The 26311-nt window shown below is 37.7% G+C and overlaps 3 protein-coding genes across 3 annotated transcripts in view; all 3 read right to left on the reverse strand.

Moving 5' to 3' along the window:
- Es2 (ess-2 splicing factor homolog) overlaps nucleotides 1–26311 on the reverse strand; it is a 174993-nt gene that overhangs the window by 43784 nt on the left and 104898 nt on the right. The window lies entirely within an intron of this gene.
- Nucleotides 4033–5944, reverse strand: Cp7Fc (Chorion protein c at 7F). Its single transcript, XM_067783745.1, has 2 exons — nucleotides 5686–5944; nucleotides 4033–5594 (listed from the first exon to the last, which is right to left on the reverse strand). The coding sequence occupies exons 1-2, from the start codon at nucleotides 5758–5760 to the stop codon at nucleotides 4131–4133; spliced, it is 1539 nt and encodes a 512-aa protein (XP_067639846.1). The 5' UTR covers nucleotides 5761–5944; the 3' UTR covers nucleotides 4033–4130.
- Nucleotides 16253–24050, reverse strand: Cp7Fb (Chorion protein b at 7F). The gene is made up of 3 exons (XM_067783746.1): nucleotides 23893–24050; nucleotides 23468–23759; nucleotides 16253–18376 (listed from the first exon to the last, which is right to left on the reverse strand). The coding sequence occupies exons 1-3, from the start codon at nucleotides 24028–24030 to the stop codon at nucleotides 16473–16475; spliced, it is 2334 nt and encodes a 777-aa protein (XP_067639847.1). The 5' UTR covers nucleotides 24031–24050; the 3' UTR covers nucleotides 16253–16472.

Below are 26311 nucleotides of genomic sequence, written 5' to 3' on the forward strand. Positions count from 1 at the left end.
AAGAAGTCCTTTATCAGAAATAATTTACTGCGGCCGCGTAGATAAGAAAGCAAGTTTTCAACAATTTGATAGCTGACAGTTTAGAATTCGTCTTTATTGGGAAAGAAGTAATCAGTAAGGAATTTGCATCTTGAAGTGGTGTGAAAAGTGGAGGAGTCTCTTATGCAGCAACAATTTACTCCGAATGCGTTTGTTGATACGCTAGGAAGGAGGTGATGGAAGCAGCAAGGAATTGGATCCCGTCCCTTCTACTTAACTGCGAAGTATAAGCTGATGGTGGGAGAGCAGTTGTTAGTAAGCAGGTTTGTAGCGGCATATTACTAGTTGGGATGCCCTCACCTTTGCTGTGGCTTATTCCTATAACTGATATACTCTTATCAAAACTCAACATAAGTTTTAGTGAATATTATGGCAAGCGCTGACGATGTGTCGATCCTAATCTCGAGTGCCTCTCTTCTAAGAATTAGTGAAGTCATGAAAGAAATACCTCCTGTCGCAGGCGGAGGATACGGTTGAGCATCTGCTGTCCGAATGCCCAGCACACTATCGAAGCAGAATAAAGTTTCTTGGAAAGCCCTTTTTGGAAAGTCTCCCAGAACTCAAGGGTGTTAGGCCGCGAGAGCTACTCAAATATATAAACTCCACGGGATGGATATAGGGGGACGGGTTTTCCCTGAGGCGCGTGAAAATGTTTATTAGTCTTCTTACAACACCCTTTCATTGGTTAACTCACGAGTTTGTGGCATCAAAACGGCGCATGAGCGCTAATTGGAGTCAATTGGGACTCGCCACTCCAACCAACCAACCAACCATGAAAGGAACGTTATCAAAATTATTTATTAGCTTTTGGCTAATAAGGAGGATTTATTACTATTTACAAGGAAGTACAAGTCGCCTATCTTCTAACTGCTACGGCTAAGTTTGCTGGATCTATAGAGTGGTGAAAATATTACAATCCCATCAGTTTATAGAAATTTCAACGTACTGTGTGCGTTGGCATCACCGGAGCTTGTCGACGGCTTTAGATCCCATTTTAACCCTGTTTCCGATCGATTTGCAAACTGCACTGAGATTCCCAGCATCTGGGTGCTGGAAGGATACGCCAAATGGCATGACAGTATCCTAAGTATACTTTTGGCGGACACAATTAGTTTCGATGTAGATTATCCTCCTCGCAAACAGAACTGTAAGGGCTCGGAAGTGTAATCGATGTTGATGGCCCTTCGCCGGATTTGTAGCTCGGCCATCGACCACATTGGATCTTCTAGACCATCCCGCCCCACCCCTAGTTCCATGTCGCCAGAGCCTCGGCAGCTAATTATGCAGGATTTGCCACGGATAGGTGAGGTTGACAATTGACTTATCCGGACATTTTTGATAGCTTTAGAAATATAAAAAAACGATAATTGGCCTCATAACCACTTTAAAACGCAATGAGGCTAAATGATATATGTATATATGGGGTATTCCATCCCATTTCGACCAATTTTGAACCCGACCCCTTTAGAATTGGCTGAAAGTTTTTCTTCTTTTTCTAGCTTACGAAAGACGTTTTTCAGAATTTTTATATTTTTTTTATTTAATTGAAAAAAAAAATTTTCAAAAATAAAAATTTTTTTTATCAATTTTATTTATATAACAAAAAAATGTAAGATAATGATTTTTAAGTATTCTTTTCTTTATATATTATGGTAATCTACGATTAAAATAAGCAGGATTAATGACTGACACAGTAAACATGTAAGTTTTCTAAAAATAATGTAACAAATTATGAATTATATATATATATATGAATACTTAAAAATCATTTCCTTACATTTTTTGTTATATAAATAAAATTGTTAAAAAAAATTTTTATTTTTGAAAATTTTTTTTTTCAATTAAATAAAAAAAATATAAAAATTCTGAAAAACGTCTTTCGTAAGCTAGAAAAAGAAGAAAAACTTTCAGCCAATTCTAAAGGGGTCGGGTTCAAAATTGGTCGAAATGGGATGGAATACCACATATATACATATATCATTTAGCCTCATTGCGTTTTAAAGTGGTTATGAGGCCAATTATCGTTTTTTTATATTTCTAAAGCTTCAATTAAATAAAAAAAAATATAAAAAAAAAATCGGCCCATTCCGGGATTAGTGGGGATGATTGCAGAATTGATTGAAGTTTTTTATGAGAAAAAAAAAATGGCGAAATTCGAAAAATCTCGAAAAACTGAAAAATTAAAAAAAGAAAAACTTTAAAAATTTGTTTGTATTTTTTCCGAAAAGTACATTTAAAAACAAATTTAAAAAAAAAAGATCCCCAACGGTCAATTTTTGAAAAAGTTATAGCATTTTGAAAACAAAACTAAAACGGTGTTTTTTTAAAAATTCATCACTTTTTTTGAGTTGGATGAAAAAATTCTGAAAAACGTCTTTCGTAAGCTAGAAAAAGAAGAAAAACTTTCAGCCAATTCTAAAGTGGTCGGGTTCAAAGTTGGCCCAAAAGGGATGGAATACCCCATATGTATACTCTTAGTTGTTGATTTTCCGAAAGGGTGGATAAATGATGTATATTGGAACGATTTTCGGTCATCCTTTGTCAAATTTGGTTTCGAAACAAACCGGTTTCGGCGTTGTGCCATCATCAATGTCGATTTTCCTTCCCGTCCAATATACATCAAAATAATTGACCTTATGACCAGTTGAGGAAATATGAGTTGACTTTGTGCTAATGACAGAAAGGTAGAATGTCAATATCGTTGGCATTGTAACCATTTCAAATTTGACCTTGTGACCATTTCATATGGTCATACCATCAATTGACCCTGTGGCCGTTTGAAGTAATCATAATGTCAATTGACGTTATGGCTCCTGACTTTATGGAGCTTACATATGCTTATATTCGATTTTTCTTAATTCGGCAATCAACTGAACTTTAAAAAATGTCTGTTTAGCTCTGTCTTTTTTAAAATACGCCCGAGAGTGGATTGGTGGTGATTGATATTGTTGTAGTAGTGCTTCGCCCAATCCAATAGGTGCGATCACTCAAAAATTGTTATCAACGTCCGAAGAAATTTGCAGTTTCAACGGGGGTGAACCAGATAGAAAGGGGTGTTAGAGGGGTTTGTTTCACATTGCAATTGAAAAGATGGTTGGTGTGATGTGGGAACACATCGCATGCAAAACATACATTACGTAAGGGGGTCCTCTTCAATCAGATGTCTGTTGGGATGCCCATGTTTCTGGGTATTCGACAGAAACTGTTTGCTTATTATTTCATTCCTCTTCTTTATGAGGAGTCTTCTAGCCTCACTGTGTAGATAATGATCTGCTTACTTAAGAATATATCCCGTGGCAGCTTCGTGCGCGGTGTATGTCCTGATCAAACGACACACCCAGTATTTTTAAGTGTAGGACAGTCGGTAGCGTAATACCATCGACGTGGATACCAAATTTCGCGAGATGAAAAAACTGGAAAGACAAGGTGGTTAGTCATTAATTCCATAACAAAGCTCATCTATGTATGGGCCAGGACCTGCTGCCGTTATCGTGTAATCACCGGGGTGGGACACAATGTTAGCTTCTTCTGGTAAGTGAAGGCAGCTTTGACATGTAAAAACTAAACTAAGTTTCGTCCCATACGCTGCGGCACCTCTCGTATAATTCTTCGAGTTTTGATGTTACGTTTCTCAACTAGACTGATGCTTACTGACCACACAGATAATTTGCAGTCCATCGTTTGGGACTAGGAGACTGGACAGGTTCGCCGTGAAACAAGGAAGCATCATGGTTTGAAGTTTCTTGGCTACTGGCGATAGGAGAGATATGAGTCTCCTACATGAGCCATCCCAGGCTTTAGTAGCGGTACATCCTTCGCCATATTTCAGGGATGACGAGCGCCAGGTATTTGAATCCCTCATAGCCAAGGTTTTTAAACATCGGCAAAGTAATCCCGTCCGGAAGAGTTTACTAACTAAGCAGACGCAAGATTACAATTCTGTTTTTTAAAATACATGTCGCTAGTTGAAATATTATATAAAAATTAATTAACTACAATACACGTTACTCAAATTTATTCAGTCTCAAAAGCTTATATAAAATAAATAAATAACTCATTAGCATACTTATAAATATTAAAGTAATGCGCCATCACAAGCCCTCCTGATACAACTGTCGAGTGGAACGTCTCTCACGATTATATTCCGTTTGCACTTGCGGTGCCTCACCGTATGCGCCATAGGCGGCTGCTGGTGCATTCAAAATTGAAGGTTTCGAAAGCATATAACGTACTTTAGCATTTCTATTGCTGGGTTCCAAAATGTTGGGTAAACTTGGATATGCGGGCTCTGAACTAATATCAGATAGCGGATAAACACCACGATTATGATGATAAGTCGATGAGACTCTATTATTATTATGCAAAGTAACAGGTGAGTATTGTTGTTGTACGTGTTGCGTATATGGTATAGATTGTTGTTCTTGGTATTCTGTCTGTTGTATTTGCACTGGATATTGTGTATGTTGTTGTTGTTGTTGAAAATTTGTGTACTCTAATGGAAGCGAGTATTGTTGTTTATTTTGTGTTGTAGGATATTGTGTTTGTTGTTGACAGTATTGTTGTTGTTCATATGTCAATGGCGTGTATATTTGTTGTTTGTATTGCGTATTGTCGTCTATGTCACTTTCTTTCTGTACGTCTGCGGTGGCTTTTTGTTGTTCTACCGTTTCTGTAGTTTGAGTAGCTGTATTTAATTTTTGGGATTGTTCTTCTGTTTCTGCTGTATTGTCGTTACTGTCTTGATCTGTCAAATTCGCCGGTTTACTATGATATATCACCGGTGGCATGTTGACCACCACAGGCGCATCATTCGCTTCCACCTCAACCACATTACTTGTCTCAGGTAAATTTACCACAACAGATGATTGTTCTATTGTCTGGTCCGTCAATGTTTGGTTAGTTAGGGCTTGGTTTTCTTGGTCGTCTTTCCCTTTAAGTTCTGGTGCGTATTGCATGTGAATGTGTTGGAATTTTGTATATTTGCTTAAGTCCTCATGTACGTTTTCTTTTAACTTTTTATCGAGCGCAGTTGTCTCGGTGATGTTTTCTTCAATATGCGCCTCTGTCTTATTAGCATGCTTTGTGGCGTTTGACTTTATCTTAATACTCTGCTCAACTTTTTCACTGATTTTTTCATGTTTTAGCTTTTTTTGGCGTTTCTTACCCTCATTATTTTCAATTTTGTTTCTCTTACGATTCTTGCCTTGGTTTCCTGCTGATATTTTAATCTCATTATTATTGACTATCGTATTTAGGTTTTCAATGGGCTGCACTTTATAAGCCGACCCATTTTCGCTCATATTAAAAACGCCGTTATGTCTCTCGTCTCCGCTCACTTGCATGTGTATAGCATTTTTGTAGTCATCGCCTAGCTCTTTTAGCCAAAATTTTTCATCCACATCGGCGGATGTGTAGAATCGCGATGTCTGTCCCGTTTCGCTTTGTTGCTTACTAATTTCACTTTGTTGTTGTGCCACATCAACAAAATCATATTTGCCATCACTACTTCGGTATGGTGTATAGGGAACATCAATGCTGTAATTTAAGGCGTTGGACTGTATTGGAAAATATTATATAATAAGTCAAGCTGTTTTTCACATTTCGTTTTCACAAAATTTATAAAAATATATCTCGTTATACACTCACATGTCTCACATGCATCGACAGAAACGCCAAGAATATGCTGTATTGCCACGCCCCTTTCCAGCGCACGGCTTTCATACTATTAGAGTTCTTTTTTGTCGGGATAGGTTACATATAAACTTATCCCACACCAGCGTACTATCGCTCAGTATAATTTCATATTTCCGACTCAACAAAGCCAGCTATGAAGTAATGTCTTAAATATGGAAAATGATTTTGATCTTAGTGTGATGAAACTGAAACTGACAAAACAAATTTTTGTAACCACGTTTATGAGTAGGCACTTTCTTTCTTTAGTTTTAAGTTTACCTAATCAGACGTGCTTTTGTTGTTAAATTTTCAAAATTGTTTTATTTTATTAATATTCTTATTTTTTTTTGCAGTTGGTGAGTGCATCAAGTTTCGCTCTTCCGTAAATAAAAATAAATAACTTTCGGCGCGATAACCTGCGAAGAGATTTTAGGCCGAGCTTCTCTCCAATTTGCGTCATGCTCCTTTTTTTAAATTTTTCCTACAAATTGGCGGGGCGAGACCTACTTGTTTTATGCCGACTCCGAACGGCATCTGCAAGGCAGATGAGTTTTCACTGAGAGCTCACCATGGCAGAAATACACTCGGTGTGCTTGCCAAACACTGCCGAGGGGCAACCCCTCTTAGAAAAATGTTCTTCTAATTGAATAAAACCGCAGTCGTTTCGTCGGAGTGGTCGTACAGTGTCATCCTCGGCTCAACTGCAATTTTTCGGGCTTTTTTGGTTGAGCTGAAAATTTAAATAAGCCTCAAGTTTGGCTTTGTGCTTCCTTCTGGCGTTTTGACGGAGTTAGGAGATGCAATGCGTACTGACCTAGAGTCAGGGTGGTGGTTTTGCACTGCAAACAGGAATCAGTGAAATTATAAGTGATCGCATATTGAAGTTTAAAATCTGGCGTGGTGTCATATAAAAACCAACTCGCTCTATATATATAACGGATTGTAACGGGACAGTGATTAACACATGGCAACAGGCCATATATTGAAAATTAAAATTTATTTATATACTAAAATTAAAGATAATTCTCGGATGTATCATACAATCTAACGGAACAAATTACGGCGTATAACAGAAAATTGGTCGCATATATACTTTATGCTGAATAAGCAGCTCGTTTTACATACTATGCAATACTCATTGCATACATCAAACTGCAATCATAAATTTAAATTCACTTTTTTGTGAACATGGACAAAGAATTAAAAAAAAAAAAAAACAGTACAAATTTTGTGACTGGCGTGGTGCCACGTAAAAACTAATTTTAATTGAATATACTATTGGACAAAAAACACCAACAATTTTAAATGAAAAATTAATAACTTAACTAAAGTCAAATTGAATATAACTTGGCATGGTGCCATTTAAAAACAAATCTTAATTGAAAATACGAACAATTACAAAAATTAATATCAAAGCGCAAGCTGCTACTCATGGTTCTGGCCGCTATGGTATTACCATGGTGTACCGGAGACGTCAAAATTACATATAAACTTTGATGATACCAACAATCTGAAGAAAGAACCATCCGATATACAACCTGGCTTTATGGACTAACGTCCGTGCCATTCAACCAAACCAAAAAAAATTTATAATTGAAAAAACTTGTTTCTAATATTTTTTATGTTGCTTTGCGCGTGGCGTGAACCCCAGGATCTTCGGTGTGGTAGGCGGAGCTCGCTACCATTGCTTAGACTTGATTGACGGCGCCCCTCCCAAATGGTTTAATAATATTTCCAGCAACCCATACTCACGCCGCCCTTGTGTGCATGCATGCACATGCATGCGTTTCGTACACATGCATGTGTGTGTGTGCAGGTTGTCAGCACCCATGCACGTATATGTGGGGGTGGCTGTGTGTGTGGCTTTTCCCCTCCTTAATACCAGAGGACTTTTTCACGGCTTAGCGGTTGTCATCAACGGGACAACCGGCCTCTTTATCGATTGACCGCCAACCAGCACACATCGCCGAGGATCACCGTCATCACTTTACACTCAAAGGTAAAATTGTATCCATTTATATATTTTCTTAAACCTTAATTAAAGCACTATTATAACGAGGAAATCCTCTTAGCGTTTTTTCTTCTCTGTTTATTTTGAGTGAACCATCCATTCCGAGATCGACCCGTGTGCGCCTACCCACTGCCGGTTTCAGACGCACCCAGGCCGAACAACCATCACACCACGGCGGCCGCTTCCATAAATTTGGCCATAAAGACCTTCACCGCATATAGTCAAAATTAATCATAGTATATACATAGTACGTTGTGCAAATGTTTGTGTTTCCGGAAAATTTTTTGGGGAAATCTAATACATTTTGAACGGAAGCAAACCCTATAAGGAAAAGTACCAAATAAAATAAGTTTTTTTCTTATTTTTTTACATCGACGGCCATCCGTTTCATCTAATCAACAGCATGGTGGAATCACCAGGTGAAGTAAATAAAATAAATAATAGTTTAAAAAACTAAAAAAACACGCTTTTATAGCAAACCGAACTAAAAAATAGAAAATAATTTTCAATTAAAAAGAGTTTATATAACAGTAGTATAAGGTCAAACAATCGTTTATAGTTAATCACCTTAAAATAACATTATAATAAAATTTAAGTTATTAACAGAATAATTTAATTCAGAGTAAAAAGCGTGTCGTGCATTTGACTACATTTCATATCTTTCCTCTCAGATAGTTGACAATAGAATGATTGTAACATTCAATGTCAAGCACCCCACGCTTTTTACTGTGAATTAAATTATTCTGTAAATAACTTAAATTTTATTATAATTTTATTTTGAGGTGATTAACTATAAACGATTGTTTGACCTTCTACTACTGTTATATAAACTCTTTTTAATTGAAAATTATTTTCTATTTTTTAGTTCGGTTTGCTATAAAAGCGTGTTTTTTAGTTTTTTAAACTATTATTTATTTTTAATTTTTTAGTTCAAGTAATTTTAAAAGTTTTAGTCGAGAGTGATGAAACCTCGAAACGCCAGCGGTCCATGGATGAATCCAACCCCACGGCACCGAAAAGGGCCAAGACGCAGGGAGGCTGGACGCGGTCTTTCGCCGAAATTGCCAAGGGTTGGCAGATCATTGGCATTATAGACGAGAGCAGCGAAGATGGCAGGATCCCGAAACAACAGTGGAAGTGGATCGAGGCCGCGCTCGCTACGGTGACCCTTAAGGTTAAGAAACACAACCCTGGTCCACCGCCATCTTACACCGATGCAGGGTGGTTCCAGGGCAATGCCAAGCTAATTGCCTGTGACGACGCCAGGTCGGTAAACCTCTATAGAGCCGCCGTCACGCTGATAGTGGTGGTATATCCGGGCGCGCGCCTCAAGGTAGTGGAGGCGCGTGATATCCCCTCATGACCAAGGGCTAGAGCCTGGGTTCCAGTGACGCCAACGGACCCAGCTGACATCCTGGAGCTGCTCCAGGAGTACAACCCGCCACAGGTTTGGAAGTCAACCCGGATAAAGCCGAGCTTGTCCACTTCACGAGGAGGTACAAAGTACCAAACCTTACACCGCCAAGAATTGGGGGTACGTTCTTAGCGTTTAGCGATCAAGTCAAGTATTTGGGAGTCATTCTGGATAGGAAGTTATTATGAAGTGGCCATATAGTGGAGCGATCCAAGAAGGCAGCAGTAGAGCTGTTCACCTGCAAGAGGGCAATTGCCACCTCCTTGGGATTCTCCCCTAAGGTGACCTACTGCATTTACACAGCCATTGTGCGCCCGATTCTTCTTTATGGTGCTTTGGTCTGGTGGCCTGCACTAGTTAAAGTACCTATCTTAAAATGCTTCAAAAGGTGCAACGGAGTTCGGAGCTCTGCATTACCGGGGCTCTCGGCTCCTCCGTTACATACATACATGGATACATAGATACATAGATAGATACAGGCCAAGCTAATAAAAGCGTGTTAAAAAGGGCTCCAGTATGCTCTTTCGTAGAGGTTCCATGCATCCACTTCTATCATTAATAAAGGAATGCGTTTTTCGCATTATGTGCAAGGTTTCAAATCTATGGTCATTTGGGGTGGTCATAAGTTCAATTGACCTTATGTCACCCCACCATCACATTATTGCCTTGTCATCGAGCCTTGATACGTGTGCAAAGTTTGAATCAAACTTATGGCCATTCAAAGTGGTAATAAGGCCAATTGACCTTATGGCCGTTGACCTTATGTCACCACATCATCACATTAATGCATTGTCATCGAGCCTTGATACGTGTGCAAAGTTTCAATCAAACTTATGGCCATTCAAAGTGGTAATACGGCCTATTGACCTTATGGCCGTTGACCTTATGTCACCGCACCATCACATTAATGCATTGTCATCGAGCCTTGATACGTGTGCAATGTTTCAATCAAACTTATGGCCATTCAAAGTGGTAATAAGGCCAATTGACCTTATGGCCGTTGACCTTATGTCACCACATCATCACATTAATGCATTGTCATCGAGCCTTGATACGTGTGCAAAGTTTCAATCAAACTTATGGCCATTCAAAGTGGTAATACGGCCTATTGACCTTATGGCCGTTGACCTTATGTCACCGCACCATCACATTAATGCATTGTCATCGAGCCTTGATACGTGTGCAAAGTTTCAATCAAACTTATGGCCTTTCAAAGTGGTAATAACGCCAATTGACCTTATGGCCGTTGATCTTATGTCACCACACCATCACATTAATGCATTCTCATCGAGCCTTGATACGTGTGCAATGTTTCAATCAAACTTATGGCCTTTCAAAGTGGTAATAACGCCAATTGACCTTATGGCCGTTGATCTTATGTCACCACACCATCACATTAATGCATTCTCATCGAGCCTTGATACGTGTGCAATGTTTCAATCAAACTTATGGCCATTCAAAGTGGTAATAAGGCCAATTGACCTTATGTCACCACACCACCACATTAATGCATTGTCATCGGTCCCTGATATGTATGCAAAGTTTCAAATTAATCAGACTTCTAGAAACCGGTGAAAATTAAGCTCAAGGATTCCGTTACATACAGGCCAAGCTAATAAAAGCGTGTTAATAAAAATAAATACCATTCTACCAAAGCCATTACAGGAACTGTTTTTTTTTTCAGCATATCACCTAACGCCAATGCAAAAGTATCCCGGACCAGTGCGAGCTAATATTACATATTGGTATCGAATAAAAATAAAATAGCTTTCGGGTTTGATGAAAAGTTTTACAGTCACATTTGGAAGTGATCGTAATACTTTTAAATGTGTCTGTCATCTGCTCTGTTGATTTGTCGTTGAGAGTCGGAAGTAAAAAATATGCTCTTCTAACAAATCATACAAACTTGGTCAAAAGATTACCCAAAAGCTCTTGACAGTTGAATTTTTGATGTATTACTAATGTTACTAAGTTATTATTTACTAAAATATGTCAGGGGCTATAATAGCAGTCGGCCTAGGACCAGAAGATGCTGATCCGATCGAGCCGGATTCATATATTCTAAATTACAATCCATTACTGTAACATTCCTCTCATCTTAGTGGTCTGATGTTTAGGGCAAAACAACAACAGTGAGTTAAAATTTTTTGTAACTGTATTTAGAAATCCATTGTTTTAGCGAAGTTTTTACATAAATAAGGTGAAATAAGACAGTTTTGGTGTTCTTGATGCAGGAATGACAAAGTTTTCAGTAGCGCTGCACAGGCGAATATCCTTGTTGGATATGACGTGAATACAAATAGTTTGTTTTAACAAAGACCTGTTTAATTTTTTTTGACAAATTAAACATACATATATAATGGAAAAATCAACAATATTAACGTAATAGTTTAGCACGGTCTTACTTATGGAAGCCAACATCAAAGATACCCAAATGATGAATCTCTGTAATTAAATCCACTAAAGGCCCATCGATATTCACTTACTGGTTTATGTGAAAAAAGTACTAAAACTACCACACTTTACTCCTGAAAAATGCAAAAACCCACACTTTTTCGGGGACAACATTGGTGAAAAATTTTCAGATAGCCGAGTGACAGAACAAAGAAGAATTTAGAGCGAGACAAATGACGGCTTACTTCACCTGGTGATTCTACCATGATCAACAGTTCGAGTTTGTTTTTCTTGAATGAACTGACATTCGATAGAAGTGATCCGACTATCATTAGTTCAACTCAGTTTTTTTGTCAAGGACACACATTTTTTTTTTGTTATTTCAACTGAAAAGAGAATGTTGCTCTCAAGTTAACAAAATGACAGATTTTATATCAATTTAACTTATTAAAATAACTGACTTAATTGGGCATTGCAACAGCCACCAACTGTCAATATTATGCAAATGCATTAGCAAATTTTTAAGAGAAACTTACGCTCACGAAAATGGAACGTGCCCCGTTGAACGCCAACGCTGAGAAGACGGATATGTGCATTGTGGATAAAACAAGTGTGATATCTTATCCGTCAACTGCCTGCCAGGATGTTCAATATGGCTACTTTTTAGCATTTTGGTAGCGTTTTGACATGGTGTTCAATATGGTGGCGCATAGGGCCGACTATCTTCAGCGGGTGATAGAAAGAGATACAGAATGAGACAGCGATAGTCAATTAAAAATCAGGTGATCCATTCTATTAGACGTCTATGCAGAAGATATCACACTTGTTTAACCACAATGGATATGGGCTTCTTTATAAAGAGGTACAAAGTCCCACTTGGACCAGGCCTAAGCTAGTTAATTATAGGCAGTAAGTTGTCGGGGGAAGAGAGAGTGAAGGCTACGACGGCACTTTATGCATGTAAAAGAATGCCGGGTGTACGTGCGGTCTATCGCCCTCTCTCTCTCATTGCGTATTTACTACTGCGATCCTAAGGCCTATCCTATACTATGGAGTCCTTGTTTGGTTGACAGCCACACAAAAAAGAATTAACTCAAAAAAAAAATTAAAGGCGTATACAGGCTTAGCTTAATTGGAAGCCCTGAGAACAATACCAACGGCTGCACTGTACGCCATTCTGTACGCATTCTGGTGGCAAAGAACATGAACTGATTGAAGAGAGATTGAGAACATGATTGACTAATAATATCTCCTTTTCTACCAACTTTCCAATCCAAGTAATGTCTGCTCCACTTTTATATTTTTACTTCTCATAAATATTTTTGCAATTTCTATGTCAAAATTTAAAAATCAAAGTTTAGCAAGAAAATGTATGTTTTTATATAAGGAGACATTTTTCGCCGATTTTTCTCCATTTATATAAAGGAAGTGCTTAAAATTTTTTTATTTAATTTTTAATTTCTCCTTTTCTTACATTTCGTCGGCGTCCTAACCTATCTGTTAAGTTTTACGCTTGCAGCTCAATGAGAACTTACAAAAAAATCAATCCCAAAATTCCCTCCGTTCCGTTTGGTTTTTCTAAATATCTCAATCCGTGCGCCCAATAGCGACACTTTTTGTATTGTGTCACCGGCTGTCATCGTACATACATATATAATGGAAAAATCAACAATATTAACGTAATAGTTTAGCACGGTCTTACTTATGGAAGCCAACATCAAAGATACCCAAATGATGAATCTCTGTAATTAAATCCACTAAAGGCCCATCGATATTCACTTACTGGTTTATGTGAAAAAAGTACTAAAACTACCACACTTTACTCCTGAAAAATGCAAAAACCCACACTTTTTCGGGGACAACATTGGTGAAAAATTTTCAGATAGCCGAGTGACAGAACAAAGAAGAATTTAGAGCGAGACAAATGACGGCTTACTTCACCTGGTGATTCTACCATGATCAACAGTTCGAGTTTGTTTTTCTTGAATGAACTGACATTCGATAGAAGTGATCCGACTATCATTAGTTCAACCCAGTTTTTTTGTCAAGGACACACATTTTTTTTTTGTTATTTCAACTGAAAAGAGACTGTTGCTCTCAAGTTAACAAAATGACAGATTTTATATCAATTTAACTTATTAAAATAACTGACTTAATTGGGCATTGCAACAGCCACCAACTGTCAATATTATGCAAATGCATTAGCAAATTTTTAAGAGAAACTTACGCTCACGAAAATGGAACGTGCCCCGTTGAACGCCAACGCTGAGAAGACGGATATGGGCATTGTGGATAAAACAAGTGTGACATCTTATCCGTCAACTGCCTGCCAGGATGTTCAATATGGCTACTTTTTAGCATTTTGGTAGCGTTTTGACATGGTGTTCAATATGGTGGCGCATAGGGCCGACTATCTTCAGCGGGTGATAGAAAGAGATACAGAATGAGACAGCGATAGTCATTTAAAAATCAGGTGATCCATTCTATTTGCAATTTAGACGTCTATGCAGAAGTTATCACACTTGTTTAACCACAATGAATATGGGCTTCTTTATAAAGAGGTACAAAGTCCCACTTGGACCAGGCCTAAGCTAGTTAATTATAGGCAGTAAGTTGTCGGGGAAGAGAGAGTGAAGGATACGACGGCACTTTATGCATGTAAAAGAATGCCGGGTGTACGTGCGGTCTAACGCCCTCTCTCTCTCATTGCGTATTTACTACTGCGATCCTAAGGCCTATCCTATACTATGGAGTCCTTGTTTGGTTGACAGCCACACAAAAAAGAATTAACTCAAAAAAAAAATTAAAGGCGTATACAGTCTTAGCTTAATTGGAAGCCCTGAGAACAATACCAACGGCTGCACTGTACGCCATTCTGTACGCATTCTGGTGGCAAAGAACATGAACTGATTGAAGAGAGATTGAGAACATGATTGACTAATAATATCTCCTTTTCTACCAACTTTCCAATCCAAGTAATGTGTGCTCCACTTTTATATTTTTACTTCTCATAAATATTTTTGCAATTTCTATGTCAAAATTTAAAAATCAAAGTTTAGCAAGAAAATGTATGTTTTTATATAAGGAGACATTTTTCGCCGATTTTTCTCCATTTATATAAAGGAAGTGCTTAAAATTTTTTTATTTAATTTTTAATTTCTCCTTTTCTTACATTTCGTCGGCGTCCTAACCTATCTGTTAAGTTTTACGCTTGCAGCTCAATGAGAACTTACATAAAAATCAATCCCAAAATTCCCTCCGTTCCGTTTGGTTTTTCTAAATATCTCAATCCGTGCGCCCAATAGCGACACTTTTTGTATTGTGTCACCGGCTGTCATCGACCTCTGAATTAAGTTTGAAATTTCAACTCTCTAGCTCATCGAGAAGTTACTTAAAACCCGGGGTGGCTTTCCGTAATTCGATATCGATCAAGAACGAGTATAAAATAATCGTTTTCGCTTTCCGTAACACAAATTGTCGACGCGTCGTACCGAACGTTCGATACAAACTGTTCGATACCAAATTAGGTATCGAATTGGCTTTTTGAAGGTTATAATTTTATGCTTTGGTAATTATTTAGGGAATGAGTTTTTTTCAGAGATTAAGAAACAAACGCTATTTAAAAAAGAAAATATTCTGTTAGTTCCAAAAAGCTTTCTAAACACTTTTTGAAATCTGCAAACGAAAGAGATCATACCAAGATACGGGAACTAAAATGGCATCATCGAGCCTTCGATATCGACTTGAAGTATCGAATCAACGAGTGTCGACTATCGAATTACGGAAAGCCACCACCGATTTTAAATTTCAAAATTATTATCTAATTTTTTCGATCCGTGCGCCACCTAACGGAATTTTTTTCTCCTTTTGTTCCTTTGTCACGGTGTCTTAACCTGTCTCTGAGGTTTATGTTTGTAGCTCAATGAGAAGTTACTTTAAAATCGATCTCAAAACACCAAATTTCCAAATTCTTATCTAAATATTTCGATCCATGCGCCATCTAACGGAATTTTTTTCTACTTTTCTGAAATTTTCTCGTCGTCTTATCCTATCTGTGCAGTTTTACAGTTGTAACTCAATGAGAACTTACATAAAAATCAATCCCAAATTCCCTCCGTTTCATACGATTTTTCTAAATATCTTATCCCGTGCGCCCCCTAGCGAATCATTTTATATCGTGTCATCGGCTGTCATAGACCTCTGAATTAAGTTTGAAATTTCAAGTTTCTAGCTCACCGAGAAGTCACTTATAAGCTGGTTTGAAAATTTTCAAATTCTTATCTAATTTTTTCGATCCGTGCGCCACCTAACGGATTTTTTTCCTTTTGTTGCATTGTCACGGCGTTCTAACCTATGTGTAAAATTTCACGTTTGTAGCTCAATGGGAAGTTACTTAAAAATCGATTGCAAGATTTGTATGAAAAGCGGACAAATATTCAACCGACCTAATATAAAGGAAGTAAAAAGTTATAATAAAATTAAACTGCTGTTGTATTAAATTGAATTAATTAAAAAATTGCCTTTATTAAAAAGGAGTTTCAAATAGTTTTCGAAGCGCTGTCTGATGTGGAAATTAAGAGTAGAAAAGAAGATTTCATATGCAGATTGGTCTATAAACTGCCTGAACCTCTTATCAATCATTTAGCATATTGCCCGTAGCTATAAGAAAGAAGATAAAAAATTAAAAATGAAACTTTACAAATAACAGTACAACTTAATAATTACATTTTTTGTTTAAAATTTATTACAACTAATTTCAATTGAATTTACAAATGTTTTGTCTGAACTTATTACTAGTGTGTGTTTTATGTATCGACGTGATTGAGAAACTCAAAATTCTCAGGCTGTAAATATGCTATATAAACCTCGACCTTAATCTTATAAATAATTTGTGAAACCAAATCGATAAGGAAGTTATTGTTTTATAGTTCTTCATGGGTTTTATAACGGCGGCGGCGGTAGGATGCCATACAGTGGCACGGGAGCACTTGGTATATGCTGTTGTATGCTAAATTCATTCTCTTTACCAAACAACAAACGCAAACGATCATCAATCAAATGCTTTGCATAATTTATAGCTTCTTGCTCTTGCCATGACTCCGGATCCACCAGCGCACCACCCAAATGTGCTGTAGCATACAGAAATTCCGGATGACTATAAACAATATCGGCAATTAGTTTATCCAAATGTTCACCATCAATAAATTGTATTGAATATTTGTGATCATGCAATGGTGTTACAAAATCATGTGGACGTATTATCGGAATTGGTGTATCTGATACGCGCGCATAATGTGCTGAGATGGAGGCGGAGTGGTCGTCCACACGGGCGTTGTCATATGCGCCGCGTATGAGCGGCGTGGAGGAGGAGGTCAAATCTTGCTTATTATATTCATTTTTGTCTACATTCCATTTACGTTTCATTTCACAAGTTGCAATTTCTGCCGATGCATGTGCTATGTGCGATGTTGCTGACGGTGCATTTTGTGCCACTTGTTGTGGCTTATAATTTGGGTTAGTAGAAAATGTTGGCGCTGCTGCTGAATGTGCATTGTAAGCGCTTTTCTTAGACTTCAATGTACTAGATGACCTTTTTTTTGTGCGCGCTGTACATTTGGAGCAAGCGGCATTAGCTGATGATGATGATGACGAACTATTATCGGTATGATAGTTTGATGCCTGACGTTTGGTAAATGTAGCGTTGATAGCATTATTTTTCGCAGCTGCATTCGTTTCGTTCAGCAGGTTTTCTTCAATAGATGTCTCTCTTGCAATAGCTTGGTGGTCTACGTCCGTTTCCATGTCCATGTTGAAGTTTTCGATTGTACTGTTTGCGTCATGTTCGGTATTCGTGTTGTTGTTTTCATGGTCATTGTTTGTATTAGCGTTCTTGTCAGTCTCGTCATTTTCGTCAGTGTGTGCGTCAGTAGCGGTCTCAGTCAATATTGGGTCATTATCGGTACGCTGTGCTTCTTCGCTGTTAATGTTGCTGTATTCATTGGAGGTAGGGTTGTTTTCGTTTCCATTTGTCTTATGCTCACTTGATTCCGTCGCGCTTAGCGTTGTCTTTGTTGAACCGTTACAACCATAATAACATTGACCTCTTTTAAAATCGGGCTGCAATGTTTCGGGCATGAATTGAATAATTTCAGGCAAAGTCAAATCCAACTGCTCACGTTCCTTTTCTAGCAGATCGTACTCACCCTTAATTTCACGTTTCACTAGGCGTGAACGTTGTTGTGCGTAGGGCGTCTTCTTCGCTTTACGTTTCGTCTTCCTCATTATCGGCTGCTGCTGGTGCTGTTGCTGTTGATGATGCCGTTTTTGCTTATTGATCAAACTTTCCAAATCGAATAAACGTTGTGGTGTTTTGGGTGCATCAGCCAGATCCTTGCGATACAATTTTACAAAACGACTTGGTCGCCTACGGTTCAAAAATTTTCGTGGACGCAAGAAGGCATGCTCCAAATCCCGTTTCCGTCGTACGTTCACAGTTGGAATGTCCGCATCGTCACCGTCACCACCACCACCGCCGCCGTATCCATCAATTTTTCTTTCTTCGTCCCTCGTATCGGTTTCTAAAGGTACTAATGCAGCTGATTGCAACATATAATCTCTCATCGGGGAAACCTTAAATATCCCATTTGGTGAATATTGAGTTGTTCTCCCCATGCGCCCAACATTACAATTGCAATGTTGGCGTTGGCAATTGCATTTAGGTGTGAGGGGTAGTGGTGGTTGATAAGCCATATGTTTAAATACGTACCTATCAAACGGCTCGGAGACGGTGGCACATTGTCCACAACGGCAGGTAGGCGGCGGTGCTGCATAACTATCTTCACAATCTTTAAGAAATTTTCATCAATACAATTTATTTAGTTACATATACGGGGGAATTAACAAAAGTTCACTTAGTTCGTGGTTATTAAATCTACAAAAAAACTTTTTGAAAATAGTTTTACGAATCTTATCTAATCGACTGCTGAGTCGAATATCACCTTATCTCGGCTGCTGTTTCGAAAACGCCCTATCTCAGAAAACTTTTGAATAACACGCTATTTCATATTTCGTTTGAAGAACGCCCAATCTCAAACGTTTTTTCATCAACACCCCAACTAATGCCAAAATATATAAAATTTTAACTTAGAAGGGCGATTTTGGAACAAATTCTGAAATAGAGAGCTGTTCAAAAGTTGTCTGAGATAAGACGTTTTTGAACAGCAGCCGAGATGGGATGATATGCCACTCAGCAGTCGATTTGTTCTTTTCTGAAATACCTTTGCTCTTTTCTAAATTTGATCTGTAAAACACCGTTTTTGCAGAGAATTTTTAAGTTATATTTAAAGGAAGAATATCACTATGACTCAGGTTAAGCATAAAGATGGCAATGAGCAACGATTTTTGCAGTTCTTGTCCAAAGCTCTCATTTCAGCCGATTGTCACTAATTACATCTCGGTCGATGATCCCTTTTTTATTAATTATTTACTCAAATATCCCTCAAAAATGGGTAAATTGCGAAAATCTGGCATCCCTGAATGGGCGATCTATTCTATTATCGTTACTGACTTGGCTCTATAGGTTTGATTACTTACTTACTTTATTGGCGACTAACCATTTGAAATGTCCTGGCCGGCAATAAGTCGCACCAGTCGCACCAGTCACTTCCTCGCTGAGTTAACCGGGCTAAGGATAACACCGAGAAAGTTGAAAACATTTTCCACATGGTCCTTCCAGCGAAGTGGGCCGCCTTGTTCCTCTGCTTCCGTAGGCGGGTTCTTATAAGAATACCATCTTGCCCGAAGCATTACCTATCATTCGCATAACATGGCCTAGCCAGCGTAGCCGCCGATTTTATTTCGCTGGACTATATTGATGTCTGCGTAAAGATTGTACAGTTCATCATTAAATCTTCACTAAATCTTTTGAAGCGCTTTTATCTCGAACACTCTTAGAGCCCTTCGTCATATGTTGTCAGCGTCCATGCTTCTGAGCCATATATAAGGACGGGTACGATAATTGACTCGTAGAGCAAGTCGAGAGAGGACTTTACTTTTCAATTGCCTATCTAGTCCAAAGTAGCATTTATTTATGTTATTGCTCATATGAGTTTTCCAAGTTGTTTTGAAAGGAGTATTTATGTTTTGCGTGGGCACCAATCAGCGGTCCTTATCCATTTTACGGGCAGGCATCGTCCAAAGAGGGTGATGCAACTGTGAAATTTGCGTCAAGTTTTAAAACAACAGATTCTTACGCGTCGAACCCAAAACCCAGCGCAGTTAAGTTATTTGCACAAATCTATAACAATACAGACGTACGCTTGTAGCTGCATTTTTTGTTGTGGGCCGACACAGCTAATTCAGTGAAGCCTCAATCTGAGTATGCCTGAGTTGGGTCCATTAAACCTCATATTCAGGAGCGGCGATTGAGCGCGACTTCCAACATGTTCTACAACGCTGCATTGCATTCCAAGTATATATGATGCACCCTTTGGGTAGACTTTTCAAGATTTCACAATTTTTTACAAATGCTGCTAGGTTTGATCATTTAACCGTTTCAAATGCGCCCTATAACTTTTTTTTATGCCTATAGGGGCGGCCGCCTTGGTGTGATGGTAGCGTGCACCGCCTACCACGCCGGGCAGAGTACAATATAGAAACAAGTTTTTCAATAAGAAAAAAAAAAATTTTGCTAATAGGGATCGCCCCTCGGAAGTGATTTGGCAAGCACGCCGAGTGTATTTCTGCCATGAAAAGCTTCTCAGTGAAAATTCATCTGCCTTACAAATGCCGTTCGGAGTCGGCATAAAACATAAAGGTCGCGTCCGGCCTATTTGTAGGGAAAATTAAAAGGGGGACGATGCAAATTGAAATAATTGAATAAAACCTCGGAGGTAAACCGCGCCAAGTAATTTTTGTCTATGCCTATTAGACTGGGTCGAAATGTTTTTTTTTTTTTTTTAAACTGTTATCCCCAAAGGTTTTACAACAGTTTTAAAAAAAAAAAAAAATATTTTTTGGGTTTTGGGGAGTGTTTTGGTCGAAAAATGGACCCCTTCGCCAGTTTTTTTTTCGCAGGCTCGAAAATTATTTTTTTGGGTATGCGTAGTGGAACTTTTTTCCTGAGCCCAAATCCTATCGAAAAATCGATGGCGCGAGATCGGTTAACTTTCGTCCATACAAATCTACCCAGGTTAATGCCTACAGCAACTCACCTAAGTTTTTATTGTAATCGTATACTAAAAAGCTGCAAAGCAAACTTCAAATTATTGATCTAGTATCGACCTTGTTCCTACGACAGCTTTGTTCCATTTAAGGTGACGATCTGGTTCTGGAGCCATTTCGATTTCTGTGTAGTCCCTACTTCAGTTTGCATCCAACTTGTTCGGATTATAGTTTTTCTTTTCAAAGTGACGCGTGGGACATTTACACTCGAATTAGATTCAAATTTTAAGTAATTTTACTTTTGCTAATCATTTAATATTTTTTAAGATTTTATCACTACGCGCTGATGAAATATAAATTTTAGGTTTGTAATTTCCACTGAAAATTGCCATTTTCTAACAGTGATATGTGGGACTTCGAAATTTCCCGCCTTTGTAAGTCCTCTATTTACACTTCACAATTTCGGACAAATCATAAAAATAGATTCAAAATTGGCTATGCCTTATGTTTCAATAAGAAACTAAGAACCTTTTTTCAAAGAATGAGTTTAAGCTAATTTAAGCTTGTGACGGGTGAGACAAATCACATTGGAACTTGATAATGTGTGACTAAATTTAAACTGACCGCATATACAACGTGAATAATTTTTTTTCAACTGCGATAAAACAATAAAAATAAAATTGGTTTGAAAAAGACAACCATTTAATTATAGTTTTGTGCATTTGAGGTGTCGTTTTTGCTGGATTGGCCCTCCTTTCACTTTCTGCTATAAGCCACTGTTAACTGCAAACTAACCAACCTGAATATTCGAATGTCAAAGAAATTGCTTCCGTAGTAGTAGGCGCGTATTTTGGCAGTTACTACAACAACAACAGTTCATTTATTTCGATCTTCCTCATAAGATTATAAGTCTGATATCTACAGTTCAAATGAATTTTTACTGTCCTATTCATGGCATAAATAGTTAAACTGAGATTGTTTTCGCAATAGTTATATAAAAACAATTTGCGTCGTGCTCCTTTTAATTTTTCCTACAAATTGGCGGACGGGACCTACATGTTTTATGCCGACTCCGAACGGCATTTGCTAGGCAGATGGATTTTCACTGAGAAGCTTTTCATGACAGAAATAGGCTCAGAATGTTTGCCAAATCACTGCCGAGGGGCGACGCCGCTTAGAAAAACTTTTTTCTAATGCCAACAGTTTTTTCTAAATTTTCGTTGTTGCTTTGAGCTGAACGCACGATCTTCGGTGTGGTAGGCGGAGTACGCTACCACCACACCACGGTGGCTGCCACTAGTGTTAAAAAAAATTACCTTAAACAAATAAAAATAAAATAAAATATTTTTAAGCACTTCCTTTATATAAATGGACAACAATCAGCGAAAAATTACTCCTTATATAAATACATACATTTTCTTGCTAAACTTTGATTTTTAAATTTTGACATAGAAATTGCAAAAAATATTTATGAGAAGTAAAAATATAAAAGTGGAGCGCACATTACTTGGATTGGAAAGTTGGTAGGAAAGGAGATATTATTAGTCAATCAATTGCGCTCCACCTTTATATTTTTACTTCTCATAAATATTTTTTGCAATTTCTATGTCAAAATTTAAAAATCAAAGTTTAGCAAGAAAATGTATGTCTTTATATAAGGAGACATTTATCGCTGATTTTTGTCCATTTATATAAAGGAAGTGCTTAAAATTTTTTTATTTCATTTTTGTTTTCTCCTTTTCTTACATTTCGCCGGCGTCTTAACCTATCTGTTTTACGCTTGCAGCTCAATGAGAACTTACATAAAAATCAATCCCAAAATTCCCTACATTCCGTTTGATTTTTCTAAATATCTCAGTCCGTGCGTCCCCTAGCGAAACTTTTTGTATTGTGTCACCGGCTGTCATCGAACTCTGAATTAAGCTCTAAAATTTAGCCTCTAGCTCATCGAGAAGTGACTTAAAACACGCTTTCAAATTTCCAAATTATTATCTAATTTTTTCGATCCGTGCGCCACTTAACGGAATTTTTTCTCCTTTTGTTCCTTTGTCACGGTGTCTTAACCTGTCTCTGACGTTTCATATTTGTAGCTCAATGAGAAGTTACTTCAAAATCGATCTCAAAACACCAAATATCCAAATTATTATCTAATTTTTTCGATCCGTACGACACCTAACCGAATTTTTTTCTCCTTTTCTTAAAATTTCTCGGCGTCTTATACTATCTGTGAAGTTTTACAGTCGTAGCTCAATGAGAACTTACATACAAATCTACCCCAAAATTCGTACGATTTTTCTAAATATCTCATCCCGTGCGCCCCATAGCAAATCTTTTTGTATCGTGTCATCGGCCTCTGAGTTAAGTTTGAAATTTCAAGCCTCTAGCTCATCGAGAAGTTACTTAAAAGCTGGTTTGAAAATTTTCAAATCTTATCTAATTTCGATCCGTGCGCCACCTAACGGATTTTTTTTCCTTTTGTTGCATTGTCACGGTGTCCTAACCTATGTGTAAAGTTTCACGATTGTAGCTTAATGGGAAGTTACTTAAAAATAGATTGAAAGATTTGTATGAAAAGCGGACAAACATTCAACCGACCTAATATAAAGGAAGTAAAAAAAAATACTTCAGAATTTTTTTGGTCTATAAAGGGACCGTTTAAAAACACAAAACGGAAACATAATAAATACGAAAATAATTTTTTTTTACCAACTAAGCGAACTTTTTCAGTCACCTCGTATATTATCAGCACACATTAGCACACTCAGTTAACTTACCGCCCTTTTTCGTTGCCACACGATCGATCATGGCATAAAGATTTGCTTTATTAGTCGGCTTCACATGCTTCGGTGGGCGTGGCTCTTCAACTTCGAAATCAAAACTATATGTAACTTTCGCTTTTGTTTCACGCGGTTTTGGTACATCAATTTTATAACCATATTCGCTTGGTCGATATTTTTTCGTTTTCGCTACACTGGGCACATTTACGGAAAAGTCCAATTTTGTTGGGCAATCACAACCTTCACCGGTATAGATGACTTCCACCGGTATACAATGGGCCAACGCAATCTAGATTCGATATTGTTTGGACATACATAAATTGTTGTTGTATACTTGTTGAAAATTCACAAAATATTTATAAAATAGTATAAACAGTCCATTAGTCCGTCTTTTAGTTTGGTGGTGGTGGCAGTCAGCTTACCAGACCCAGACATGAAAATATTGCTATGCACACGAGCTTTGCGTGTGAACCCATTTTGCTTATAGAATTTTTATGTTGTTGATCTTCAATTGTACCGGATGTTTCACGTACTAACTGCTTGCGATCTGAGATATTCATCTTTATATGAAACCACACAGCCAATATGACCACAATTATTTTGGTGGAAGTAATTTATTTCAAAATATTTTTTTTTAATTTTAATATATTAAATAAATATATGTTGCGTACTTGAACCCGACGTGCTTATGACTTCAGCATGTAAAATTAGCCATATTTACTAGTTATTGTTACTTCCAAGTTTGTTTGACCTTTCCCAGTTGCTCGAATTCGCATGAGAAAGTTTTGAAAAATTGCACGTTGTGTTGTGCGAAAAAATAATACAAAAGAAACTCATTTGGTAAAATTTAAGCCACACAGCTCTTTACAGCTCTTTTGGCTGGCATGTTCTTAATTTGAAAAAAATAAAATAAATTGCGATTGAGTTGAATGACTGGAGAAGTGAAATTTGTAGAAAAGCAATTTTGTCGCGTGCCTGGCTTCTTTTAAGGCCAAACTTCCGGGAAACTTTTCTAGAGCAGCCGAGTTTGCAAAGAACTAAAGGCCAAGTGAATAAACTTACGTATAAGAGTGGGTTTCGAATCCATAATGTCAGCCATGCTTTAGTAGCACGTTTTGCCTAGCAACATATCTAGTTAAACAGCGTCGAACCGTCACATTCGCATTGATCACCATAGAATTGTGTGACACATCAGCTTTGGGACACACTACTGCCACAGTTGCGTGACTGTGCGCAATTAACACTCTTTTGCATGAAACCTTTGAGCCACTTCAGAAAGGGATCGAGATACACTACGAATCTTCGCTTAGCCACCCATCAGCCAGGATTCCGAAAAATGTATTGCCCTATCACCGCGCTAAACGCCATAAACACCCATAAAAATTACGTAATAAATCAGACAAAACTCTATTCTATTTAAGAATGAAACCTCAAAACCTAGGAGAATTAAGGTGGTGCCCTATCCTATTTCTACATCCTATCTCCCTTCTCCATCACAACTACCATTTCCTATGCCGACAACTGCAATGGAAACACGACCTGGTCCTTCAATAGACGAACTAGTTTATAAAGTAAAGAGCCCCCCAGTCTTTCCGCTTTTTCAAGTGCTACGCGTCAACAGTCTGGTCGCCGGGGAAAGGAAACTGTAAGCACTATGATATCCGGCACCTGCCTGCGCAGACTTATCCACACAGATTTGGTAAACACCTTTTCTAGGTCGCGCCCGGTGAACTCGTTATCAATATACACTATCCAACCCTCGTTCTATGATAAAGTCAGAATGACAATACCCCGGATAGAAGAACAAATCGCCGGAAAGCGACGTACGACCGAATACCTGCAGATAGGAATTTAAGTATTCTCAAATCAATGATCTCGACTTTTTATTTTGGGTCTAGTCTCATATATACTAGAAAGCTGCATTGTTTTGTTTTTTGTCCTGCGCGCAAGATCGTTATAATGTTAATGACTTTGTGTATCTGGGATCAGATAATTAGAAATGTAATGGAAAGTGTGGTTTTCCACGAGTGGCGTTTTAAAGTGATAAGGTAACTGAATATATAATCCACTCTCGACTAACGAAAACTCCTTTAATACTTCACCTGATGTAATGTATTTGGGAGAAAAGTTCTTCAGAAGATTTATCGCAATTCCCGTGATTCCACCGGCGTGTATCTATCGAGGTTTAATGATGAACCTAATAAAAGACAAAAGGCTGTATAGGTGATATTTTTCGGCAGAAAAGAAAATGGACGACCTTCATTAGTTCGGAGCAAGAGTAGGATGTAGACTTGGTTTTTCTTGGTGCACCCAATTGGTGTCTGTTATCGCTAAGTGTGTGTTAATGTTGGAGTCTATATGCTATCGTAGCTGTTAGAATTGATAATGATGGATTTCGAAGGAAAATAAAAAAGCTCAGTTAATAACTCATGAAATAGTAATTTTGCATTGACTTCAAACAGCACTCCTGTAGCCTCTACGGAGCCTCCCTAGCACTAAAATAAATAAAGCTAAGATTTATTCGTATTGAGTGCCTAAAATTATGCTAACATTCATGAATATGCTAATTGAATGTAAAAGAGTCGGGTGATAAGTTCGTGGGGTAAGAATAAGAAATGTTTCAGTATTTTTTTGTATATTTTAAGTATTTTTTGCAATTTTTACAAATTTTCGCTTCAGTTATATTATTCTGGCTATTTTTATACGCAGCTGAGAAGATATCACAGAGTATATTAATTTTGTTCTCATAACGGTAATCCGTAACATCATAAACTAATCGAGATAGATATAGACTTCTATATATCAAAATGATCTGGACGAAAAAAGAAATTCATTTAGCCA

This window comes from Eurosta solidaginis, chromosome 4, assembly GCF_040869045.1.
Source record: "Eurosta solidaginis isolate ZX-2024a chromosome 4, ASM4086904v1, whole genome shotgun sequence".
NCBI classification, from domain to species: Eukaryota; Metazoa; Arthropoda; class Insecta; order Diptera; family Tephritidae; genus Eurosta; species Eurosta solidaginis.

Excerpts from the sequence above, each read along its gene's own strand:
- Cp7Fc (XM_067783745.1), bottom strand. The coding sequence starts at position 5,760 with ATGAAAGCCGTGCGCTGGAAAGGGGCGTGGCAATACAGCATATTCTTG. Across the intron at positions 5,595-5,685 it reads TGTCGATGCATGTGAGACAT|TCCAACGCCTTAAATTACAG; the intron begins GTGAGTGTATAA and ends TTTCCAATACAG.
- Cp7Fb (XM_067783746.1), bottom strand. The coding sequence starts at position 24,030 with ATGAATATCTCAGATCGCAAGCAGTTAGTACGTGAAACATCCGGTACA. Across the intron at positions 23,760-23,892 it reads TATTTTCATGTCTGGGTCTG|ATTGCGTTGGCCCATTGTAT; the intron begins GTAAGCTGACTG and ends TATCGAATCTAG. Across the intron at positions 18,377-23,467 it reads TGTGGCAACGAAAAAGGGCG|ATTGTGAAGATAGTTATGCA; the intron begins GTAAGTTAACTG and ends AATTTCTTAAAG.